The following is a 12,135-nucleotide window of genomic DNA, read 5'->3' as shown; positions in this document are numbered from 1 at the left end:
TTTGAGTTTTTTAAATGCGTCGAGGTGAAATTAAACGAGAGGCGAGACTCATATAAAAATGTTTATTCATACATATTCAGACCTAATACAAATCAAAAGTAATGTTTCGAGCCGGCAACGAAATTTTATTTAAATCAAATGCATTAGCTCTCATACGAAAACAAATTAAATACCCTTGAACGTAAACAGTTACGTCTTGTACTTAAGATTGCACCGAGTTCTATTTGTCGGACGGAAAGCATCGATCCGATTAACCTGTATAATGTAATACAAATGTTAAAAAACCGTATCTACCGTCACAAACATTACATCTACCAACACTGGGATTATATATATATATATGTATATATAAGACAAGCTCGTCTAATAATTTTATATGAAACATCACACACACATTACGACTCGTTAAAAAATCACACCGATTATTTTCCATTTCAATTAAGCGGACGTAACTCTATTACCGAGGTCGTTTTCAAACCAGGGGAACTTAATAAAAACGACCTCATTCTCTTACCACCGAACTTTAACGTTATATAAATTGGATGGATTTTGTATTATTAGCAAAATGTGCAGTTCCTACAATTACATAAAAATGATCTTTTCATTTTACAGTATTGCAATTGTGATATATCAGCCCCGAGAATTTTTTTTACCGTAACCTACAAGTTTATTAATGACAATACAAAAATAACACTATTACTCCCCTTCTGTTACATTTGTACTCTTCGTAGTTTCAACATTTTGATAACATATCACTAACGTTAAATCGATCAACATGATTAAATATATACAGATTTAGAATTTATTTCTAATTATGTGTTTAATTTTAAACATATATAAAATTTTACTTATATATACAATAAGTGAATACTGACTCGACATACTGTAAGGAGAAAATTAACATCGAGGAAGACGATTATTACCACAAAAACATCAGACTTTTGCGTAACGTGAAATCAAAATTAACAACCATTAACTTTAACCCTTTCGGAGAGATTGTCTTATGTGTTTTAAACTAAATCTACGCAATGGAGATTGAAAAATGTACATAGAACGATCTTCCGTGTTGAGCGATTCATAAACAAATAGGCCGTTAAATGTCACTGGGAAACATAAACGATCACATGATAAAATTTTAACATAAATTAACAAATTTATATATTATAAATATAAATGTAAAAACGACCCTTTTATAGGATTTTATTTTTTAAATGAATACTTACACGAATAAAATAAATTGCAAATTAAATTAAAAAATAATAACAATGAAAAAAATAATAACTACGTTTCATATTATTACAATATTATATTGACTTGGTTATAAATATTATAAATTTAAATAAATTGCACAATTTAACCCATCGAAGAGATGTGAAAATAAAAAACAAGGTAAAGAAAAAATTGGAATTCGTTGAAATGCAGACACACAAAGGAATGTAAGATTTTGACGATTATAAAAATAAACAACGCGGAGGTAGTTCGTCGTCGATTAGATTGAATCCTCACTCAACCTAATACGATACAATCTCATGAAAAAAACCACATTATATTATTTCATTTATAAAATTACTTCAGTCTTTCTAATTACACATTTTCGTTATCCAAATGATTTGAATTGATATCATTTTTTTTAGCTCGTAGAAGAGGAATTATTGCGAAAAACGTCAATCTCAAAAAAACTTAATTGACGTGAGAAAACACTAGTTTATCGGAAATATATCAGATCGACATATTTTCTTCGGAATCGCCATCGAAATTTCTTTATCGGATATGTCTGGTACAGCTGCTGCGTTATCCGATGAGCGATTCCGAATTTAAAGTGTCAGTTATCTCTTTGCCATCTGCTTTCGACGCTGAGTCTGCCTCTGGTGTTCGAATTCAAAGTCTTCTTCGGTCAGATTCAGTCGGCCCATGTTGTAGATCAGGAACTCTTCGCACAAGACGCCCTCGGGAGGATGGCGCAGTATTTGCAGGGTTTCGCACAATCCGTTCGCCTTTTTGCGAACCTTCGCCGAACCGAGTGACCCTTGCAGAATTACCAACGAAGCTTTGAACAATACCTGAAATGACATTCAATACATGGCTTCAGTTATATTTTTAATTTTCTTACGTAAAATATATCGCATCATGAATTGCGATTATACGAATGACCATAATTATTAAGTTGTTTAATATATTTTCTCTATGATAAATACATATTAGAGTGGAGATAATTGAAACAAAGTGGTAACATATTATTTGTTTGTCATTAATGAATAACGAGAAGAGCAGAGGGCAGATGTTGGAACTTTGAAGGACTTTCAAGGGAAGTGAAATATTATTTTGACAATCAGTTGCCATTTTTTATAATAGCTCAAATAACTCCGGAATAATTAAGTTTATGACAATTTTCTAACAAACTTTGTCAAATGATTTTTCAAAATAGGACAATTTAAATGAGCAATATATAAAATACTTTCTTTCATACAACAAATTGTGCATTACAATAAGAAATGAGCATTAAATAAATCCATAGATTGAGCAACATTATATTTGTAGCGTGCATTAAGATATATGAACTGTGCATTAGCTTTGTCAATGTAGCGAACGATCAAAGTTTAGCAGCATTGGACATGGTTAGTTTTGAAATAATGTTCAATTTGAGTTTATTAAAATAAAATGGAATACAATTTAAATAAGCAATATATAAAATAAAATGTGCATTTCTTGTAATTTAACTGTAACAAGTTTTATATTTAACTGTTGATCAGAACAGTGAACACCCCACGAATAACTCTCTGCAACGAATCTATTTAAAAAGAGCATCGTATATATTTTTTCATATATCCGAATTTTAGCATCTATTTATTGTAGCATTTATCGCAAAATGCTAAAAACAATTTATTTAAAGTCATTGAAAAATCAGCTTTTAATATTAATATTATTATTGTGTTTCAATTAAACGATCACGACCAATTTTGTTAGAATGTAATTTTCCTGTAAATATTGTAAGTAATTAATTCGACCAAAATACAAAACATATAGTATACTGCAGACGCAAATTTAGCGGATAACATTAAAAAACTCACTAATTTTTTTAATTAAATGTGCATTTTATTTCATATATTGCTCATTTAAATCTTATTCTATTTTATTGTAATAAATTGTAATTAAACATTATTTTGACAAAAATATTCCAGAAATTTTGTAAGCAGTCACCCATCCAAGTACTGCTTAGCTTCAGTCGTTCGTTACACTAATGCGCAGTTTATATATTTTAATGTACGCTGCAAATAAAATGTTGCTCAATCTATGCATTTATTTAATGCCCATTTCTTATTACTGTAATGCACAAACAATTATTTTTATGGAACAAAGTATTTATTTAAATGCTTATATCTCTTAAAATAATTCCGTTAAATAGCATCATAATCAAAATCAATATATACAACGTCTACTCGTATAATGAATTCGTATTTGAATGGAATTCACTACAACCAATATCAATAAGATGTCGAGAAAGTAAAGTCATAAATCAAAATTCAGTAAAACAGCAAATGATATATAAAAAATTCTCTTTATATGTAACCAGACTTTTTTTAAATATCAAAATGGGTGCAATAAATCGGATTAAAGATAAAATTACTACCCTCGGTTAAGATTGGGTGATACTGAGTATGTACTTGTGTGTTAGTCTTAAAACTGAATTTGAGTATTTGCGAAACATTTGATAAGGAAATAAATGTGTCTTAGGGAAGGGGGCAAAATTAATACTATATTAAATTTTTCAGAATATAAGGAATGTGAAAAAAATCTTGAATTGCTCCTGGAATAGTCCTTAGAATATTTTTAGACCATAATTAAGAAAAATTCGATTGCACAACACAACGAGCAAACAAAAACTGTTCGGAAGAGTTTGCTGCTATAAAGAATGAACTCGTTGAACCTTTGATTAATTCCATGCTTTTCCCTAATTTATCAATAAGACTAAATAACATTTTACGTAATTACTGTGAATTGATGGTTTTCGAATTTTTCATGATGTATTAGAATTTAATAATGAATTTCTCTTAGTTATTGATCAAATTTTACTGTTTTAGCATTTATTTTAATTTCTTTAGTTAATTTGGGTTTATATCCTTTTTTTATGAGTAATATCTACTTCTATCACATTTAAAGTGTTGTGCTTTTATTTGCATGCTATACTTAATTTACAAGCATATTCAAACATGGTGAATAATCACAGATAAAAACCAGAAAATTGGGTAGTGATAGATATGGTTCAAGTATAACAACCGATATTATTTTTACCTCAGTAACATTGATAAAAAAAATTGACCTTAAATAAATAAAAAAAAGAAAACGCCCGGCGAAAAAATATGATAGAAATACTCAAGGAGTTTTTGCTGTCAAAACTAAGGTACTGTGTATAGTAGCTTGTTTTTATTTACACAAACTACAACATTCGTATCAGTTGTGATACGCGGAAGTAAGTCAAGCTGAGAGAAAAAAAACCGGAATTATTTTACACTATAACCTAACAAAAGGTGAGTTCAAAACAAGTGATAAAATAACGAATGATTATTTGTGCGTCAGATCGACAAGATTATTTATGGAGATACTGAAAAAATTACGAAAAATTCCATTAAAGGTATCATGATAAAATTTGAAATACCTTCACTCCTTCGCAAAGGAAGCAATCCCAAAGGCGCAAGAGACAATCCCAAGGCAAGGTTCTAGTCAAAGCGCACAAAAACCACTCAGTGGCATACAGCGACGGCTCGACTCGGTGACGTATCAAATGGCGATGAACGGCAGGCGCCGTTCGTCGCAGCAGAGCAAATAAAATATCTCCATCGCGTTGCAAAACCTGAATGAAAACAAAAACATCTTATAAGTATCCAATCCACGTATTAAATTCGCAGAAGAGTACCTCTAATCCTGGGTTGTAATATCCGGCGAGATATTTATCAGAGATGCTGACCAGACACCAGAAAGCCTGAACGGCAGGCATGTGCATCAGAAGAAAGGCGGCGACTGGCGCTTGAGCTTGGAAATATCCCACTTTGGGATTCAATACTGAATACGCCTTCAACACCGAGAATAACTCTTGCTGGCTGTGAAATTGCAATAAAGTAAGCATCGCACATATATGATTAAAAAGTCATTATACACTTTACCCTGGGCCCTCTTCGCTGACGAACATCTCGTGATATGGAAACTGGCGATGCAAGTCCTTCTTAATGTCCTCCATGCATTTGGGATCGCCAGATTCAGCGAGCAGTTCCTGATACAGGTCCGGATGACCTTGCATGAGCAGCTGTCCGCCGCAGAGATAGAGCCAAGCGCGGGCTCTCACGGAAGCGGGTATTCCCTTGCGGCAACGCTCGCGCACTTTCTTGTAGTTTTTGCTCATGAAGCCCTCCCAGTTGTTGAGCATACGGATCCATTTTTGTTCACGTCTCAGAATCGTTGTCGGAGATAGCGTTTGTTTCCTGCAAATAATACAATTCAATTTCAGTACCTGATGTCATCAACATTATTTATCGTACACTGATATATGTATATAGGGGACAATTCAAATGAGCAATATAAAAAATAATAGTTCCATAAAACGAATCGTTTGTGCATTACAATATCAAAAAATGAGCATTAAAATGTTTAATAAAAAAAAACAATAAATTGAGCAATATATTATTTGTAGTACGACCCAAAACAAATATTTTGTGCAATATAATTAACTATTCAACAGAGTAATTAAAGTTTTGCTTTTAAGGATTTATTGAAGGATCAAACAAATTTTTACTTAAAAATAGAGAAAAATATTAATCAGTTGGAATTAAAAGTAAAATATATTTGACAATTAAACAATCACATATGTTCAGAAATTTCATGTGTGCGCAATTTTCACCATTGTAATAATTCAGGCACCATTGTAATTAAATGAAATAAAATAATTATTAACTACAAGTTTTTCATTTAACTGTTGTTCAAAACAGTGAACACCCCATGAATAACTCTCTGTAACAAATTTATTTTAAAGAAGGGTTGTATAAATTGGTAACAAGATTTACCTTACATAAATGATTTTAATAACTTGTCACATTATGACCAACGACACCCGATGTGTCACCAAGCGGTCACCCATCCATGTACAGACCACGCCCAAAGCTGGTTAATTTCGGACGTTTGCTACACCAACGCTAATGCACAGCTTATTCATTTTAATGCACATCACAAATAAAATATTGCCCAATCTAATATTTATTATTGAACGTAAATATTTTTATTTATGCTCATTTTTTAAATATTTTAATGCACACTACAAATAAAATGCTGCTCAATTTAATATTTTTTATTGAACATAGATACATGTATTTAATGCTCATTTCTTATTATTGTAATGCACAAACAATTCGATAACAAAGCAAATATTATTGCGATATTCTGAAATTAATATTAAATGTGCAATAATTAAAATAAAATAATATAAATAAGTGACATCTCAATCACAAAAATGGTTTTTAAAAAAATATTCCGCATTTTGAACAACCAGATTTACTATTTTCTACGCACTCAATAAAAAAATAAACTTCATTCGGATAATCGTACCTGACAAAATATAATAAGTAATATATTTTATTGATATAAATTGGCGAATGGTGCTATGGCGCCTGGTATAAAAATTTAGGAGGCATCCAGAAGCAGATGATCAAAGACGATGTTGTTCTAGATTTATTGTTCCAAAAAGAGAAAGATTTGGCACCCAAATTTTCGAAAAAGTATTTTTTATAATTAATGAAACTGTTTTAATTAGAATAATTTGTAATTCAAATATTAAATAAATCGAAACAATAGTTTTGCTAACCAATAAACATGGTGAATCATGCGAGTGGTACTAGGATTATGTTTTCGGTCAATTGATTAAAATAATAATAATAATGGTATTGACTGTTTTTCTCTCGGTAATACCGATATTGAATAAGCGTAATGAACCAATGATTAAGTTTTATACGCACATTTGATCCAGTAATCACAACACCCTTAACTTATAGTACAACACAAAACAATCTAGGGCCTTAATTTTTATTTTTAACACAATAACAAAATATTATCTTATGGACGAGGAATCACAATATAACTAATACCACATCACAAGAACAATGTTTTGATAAAATAAAGTTTTTAGAAAAATATTTTTATAGCAATATTTATCTATGAAATCCCTGAGATAATAGATAAAATTCCAACATTTTTATGTCATTCACACTTAGTGCCGAATTGTTTACTGTATTATAATTAAATAACAACAGTCATAGTATTATAGATTATAAATGAGAAAATATAATTCTCATCCATACAGAAACGTCACATAGTTGTGTATTATTTCTATTATCTATGCGCATTCAGAAGTTGAATTTCATGAGCATAATAGAATCCACAGAGGATATGCAGTTAATAATAAGAACAGTTTTAGTCAATTGGAGTATCGCTGATTTAAAATGAAAGAATATGTATTGTACAAGATATAGATCAGGCATGGCGAACCTAGGGCACGCATGCCCGAGATGGCACGTTTGAGAATTTGGATTGCACGCAAACGATTTCCAAGTTCAAAAATATTTTTTAATTTTTAAATTTAAAAAATTAAAATCTTGATTAAATAATCCGTGAATTATTAATTTATTTCATTTTATTAATTATTAAAGATAAACGATAATTGTTTTAAAAAAATAAATAATTATTTATTTTTTCTATCTTGGTAATTTTTTTCTCGGGCACGCCACACAATCGAGGAATAATATTTGAGGATTTTTGGCACGCGAACCCAAAAAGGTTCGCCATGCCTGATATAGATTATAAGAAGCAAAGCATTTATACTATGGAGCTAATGCCAAACCTTTTTTATATCATAGATGGAGCATATGATTAAGTAGGATCTTGATATGCATAATAAAGAATAGGAAATTCAGTATTATATAGATTTTATATAATACACTAAAAAATATTATGGAGGATAAAATTAAAGGACGTGTATAGTCGGAAAAAGTAAAAGAACATTATAAATTCAACGGTGATGGGCAGTTCACCAGCTTTGACATTGTCAAGGGTATTTGTATGAATCCGATACACCACAAGAATAGTATATAAGTGAGTCTTATTTCTGCCACAGACGTCCAACCCTTAGATCTTCACAGGTAAGCTCTCTTAGCTGAGAGTAAAAAATAAGGCTACAACTGCACCCTTCAATGATTTCCGCAGTAGAATGTCGAGGACCCACTCCTCACTCTATTGGGTGACAATTTTGGAGCAGTGCTAGTGCCTAGTCTTTGAGTGACCTAATACTAAGCAAGACTATCAAAGTTCAGTTTGAATAAGACACTGTCTTCAACGTTTAGAGGTCCCCCTTTTTTATTAACCTTCCGATTGCGATTCAGTGGTATATAATAAATAAAAACTTCATTTTTAATTAAATTTTGCTAATCTGATATTTGGATATAATCTGTCATGAATTACACACAAAAATATTTTTAACACATGACTCATTCAACTTATCAATCAGTGTTCATTACTCTTTTGTATGATATTTAAATTTTTTAGTATTGTAACAAGCGTAGATTTTAACCAACAACTAAAGGCAGGTATTTCATTAGAACTCCAATTTTTGTCATAATTTTTAATTTGTGAACATAGGATTGATCGTTGCTCTTCGATATATTACTTCCATCTGGTTAGCGATCTCTTTAACTTTTTTTTGTTTAGGTTAAATAAGTCATGTTTTTTCTTGTATAACTCAATTTTCTCACATTCTTTAGAAAACCATTCAGATTGTTGTTTGTGATTATGATTAATTAAAACATGTTCTATGATTCCTTTAGTTTGTATTTGTGCATTTAGTTTGTACATGATCGCTAAAAATATAATAAAAAGTAATGGCGTTTTAGCGGCCTGCTCAAAAAACACCAGCAATTATCACTGAAACCATGATCTATTATAGGCAAATAACAAAATGATGTGGATTGTGAAAGTAATACATGAAAGACCTAGTTTCAAATCCCATATGAAAACTAGTATTTTTTCATTTCTATCGTGTCAGGGAGACATATCAGATTAGGTTTTCCTAGATTTTCCTAATCTTACGGATGAATAAAATAAAATCGAACTATGTCATGCATAGTGATACTTATCAACAGTTTATAATTAATAAAATACAGTGGTACCTCAGTTTTCCTCGATAATCCGTCCGAAAACAATTGTTAAAATCCGAAACTGACGAAAACCGAGGCAATTATTCGTAGTATGCATTAATACTCGCAATCAATAAAAAAAAGCACAAAAACACTAGCACTGGCAAGCTAACGCTGACGAAATCCGAGGCAACTAATGAAAACCAAGACAAAATCTTCGCAGAAAAAAAAACGACGATAACCAAAGTCTGTATCTCGCTGCTTACTACGTAGTTTTAATTGTGTTTTAAGATTTACAATAAAAATACCCTTCTATTGTTTTTGGACTTGCATCAACAGCTAGAATAGTCTAATAACAGGGACGTCGTTATTCGGTCTACTGTATATGGATATTTTAATTGTAAAATATAATCTTGAATGCGCATTTGAGGAAAAAGTATTGACAGACAATATTATGATTAGCTATTAAGATTAAAAATTGTAAAATATATAAAAAAAAATAATGTTACTTTTCTAGTATCTTTAGAAAGTTCATGGTTACTTGGAAAACATGATTTTTTACTTTAACCACTTGAGTGATTTGCCCGAATACAATTCGGGTAGGTCTTTTGCTGTCACACTGATTTGCCCGAACTGGACTCGGGCATATCGTACATGAAACTTTTTATAGTGATTTGACCGAATCCAGCTCGGGTCATTCCCCCACCAGTCTAGACTGACAGGTGTCGTAATTTGAAGGACGCGAGTGGCAAAAAAATAAGAAGAGAAACCCGAACCTACTGCCCTGATTGTAATGTAGGGTTATGTATGGAATGTTTCAAAATATTCCATACAAAAAAAGAATACTAATTTTTTATGTAAGTTTCAGTTTTTAGGTAATGTTTGATTCAAATAAAATATGTTTGATGAAAATTAATCTTTTTCTTCGTTGTTTCAGAAATTACACTGTTTTATATTTTTTCCTTATATTGTTTATTTGTATTGTATACTAAATTATATTTTTTTCTTTATTTAAGTTTCTTTAAGTTTTTACGTAATGTTTGATTCAAATAAAATATGTTTGATGAAAATTAAACTTTTTTTTCCTATGTCCTTTTTCTTTCTTTCCTAATATTGTTTATTTGTGTTTTATACTGATTTATTAAATTAAAAATATAATAAAAAAAACATATTAGTGAAAAAAAAGGGTGGCTTTTTTTGACCCACTTTTTTCCAACGGGTTGACCACAGAGTGGTTAATAACATTTTAGTTATTAATATTGAATATCTTATTTAAAATTAAATTAATTCATAATTATAATAACTTTAAATAAGATTGTTATCTAGTAATATTTTAATATCAGCTATTTGAGATATTTTGGATTTTATGTTTATAGATACGATTAAATTAGTTTGCTTATAATTATTACTATATTTACATATACATTTAGTTTTTTATTCAATTGTACTTTGATTCACTTAAATTTTAATGTATTGTATTTTGTATTATTCTTTACGATATCTTCAAACATTTTCTCTGTTGTTTATGGTTTTTTTTATTTGTTTACTTATAGATACAAATTAAATATATTAAATTATTATATAGAATTTTTTTTAACTCCATGCATTCCCAGGGTCAAAAGAGGCGAAGATGCGCAGAATACATAATAATCTTTTTGCAACGGCACTTGATTAGTTGTAAAAATTTTGACAGAATTTAGCATACCTACACAGTGCTGTAAATTACCCATTGTTTATCGTTTGAGCAAATTTTATTCAACAAATTGATGAAACCTTAAACTTAACCTTAAAATTCTCTCATGACAATATGATAAGGATTACGATATTACATTTTAAACTTGTATTAATGAATACTTTTCAAGTAAAAAGTATTGTCAGAAAATATTATTGTTAGCTATTAAGATTAAAAATTGTGAAAATTATAAAAGAAATTATGTCACTTTCTAGTTGGTGTTTTTTTACTTTAATAACAATTAAATCATTCATATTTATATCCTAATAGATATAACAGTTTTTGTCACAAAGTAAAAAATGATTAATTGGATTTAATTTTCAATTCAAATTGATTATAATTGCACATTTAATAATTACATCCATCTACTGCTAAAATTTGAACGGCCATATTTCAACTGCGCATTTTGATTTACTATACTCTTGTTGGTCAATCGTTAGTTCCGATTTCACATTAGCGTTATGTTATTTTATGAGTAATCCATATTCCTTTAGAGTATTTCCTTTTATTCCGTATCCTGCTACTATTACCTACCACTATTGCGATATCAATTTGTATTATTATTCGTAATCTGTTATTGTGTTGTATACTACCAATGTAAAAATGACATTGAGTTTATATCGCATAATAGACGGGTACGGAATAGTAATTCGACACTCAATTGATAAATTGTAATGACGTTATTGGAAATAGCCTTTTATTAATTAACGTGGGTGACATATGGCGACGGATATCGTTGCGCAAGTATGTGGAAAGGGGGAGGGTGTGGGGGAGAACGAATAAGAGAGAATGGCGATTCTTACGGTTCGGGGCTGTACTGCGCTCCGCCGAGGAAACCGTGCCTGTCGGGAACCGTAGAGATGACTGAGCCTTCAGCCAGAGTGCTCCCCGAGGAGCAGACGGACGCGTTGTCTCGCGTCTCAGCCGCCTTCGGCCCGGGACTCGGCCCCGCTGCCGTCGACATCTCGCATACCAAAAAAACAACGACAGCGCCGCTACACCGCGGCTTGACAGGCGCGCCCTCCCTGTTTATTTGCGGGGGTGTACGTTCGCGAACGCGTCGAGAGCCGTTTGCGAACATCAATATTTTTTTTTATTATCTTTGATTATCAAACACTTTTCAATCATATTATTCAATAACCATTTTAAACTATAATATTTATTTTAACAGGCTTTCCCTTGATTCGGGGTAATACCGAACACAATTTTTTTTTATCATGCAGTGTTGATGATGTA

The 12,135-nt window shown here is 30.8% G+C and overlaps 1 protein-coding gene across 1 annotated transcript; it reads right to left on the bottom strand.

The window, feature by feature from the left end:
• Window positions 1-43: 43 nt before the first annotated feature.
• On the bottom strand, window positions 44-11,944 carry wkd (TBC1 domain family member whacked). Its single transcript, XM_088191630.1, has 5 exons — window positions 11,703-11,944; window positions 5,160-5,474; window positions 4,913-5,096; window positions 4,655-4,849; window positions 44-2,060 (listed from the first exon to the last, which is right to left on the bottom strand). The coding sequence occupies exons 1-5, from the start codon at window positions 11,861-11,863 to the stop codon at window positions 1,827-1,829; spliced, it is 1,089 nt and encodes a 362-aa protein (XP_088047756.1). The 5' UTR covers window positions 11,864-11,944; the 3' UTR covers window positions 44-1,826.
• Window positions 11,945-12,135: the final 191 nt, after the last annotated feature.

Source organism: Plectrocnemia conspersa, unplaced genomic scaffold (assembly GCF_051122295.1).
Source record: "Plectrocnemia conspersa isolate PC_06_02 unplaced genomic scaffold, ASM5112229v1 ptg000009l, whole genome shotgun sequence".
In the NCBI taxonomy this organism is placed as follows: Eukaryota; Metazoa; Arthropoda; class Insecta; order Trichoptera; family Polycentropodidae; genus Plectrocnemia; species Plectrocnemia conspersa.
Note: the sequence above shows the minus strand (reverse complement) of the source record. Positions and strands in the feature narration are given on the sequence as shown.

Bases quoted from the DNA above. Each gene is read 5' to 3' on its own strand.
- wkd (XM_088191630.1), bottom strand. From the start codon at position 11,863: ATGTCGACGGCAGCGGGGCCGAGTCCCGGGCCGAAGGCGGCTGAGACG. The intron at 4,850-4,912 runs GTACTCTTCTGC...GTTTTCATTCAG, and splicing joins ATTACAACCCAGGATTAGAG to GTTTTGCAACGCGATGGAGA. The intron at 2,061-4,654 runs GTATTTCAAATT...ATGTCATTTCAG, and splicing joins TCCTTTGCGAAGGAGTGAAG to GTATTGTTCAAAGCTTCGTT.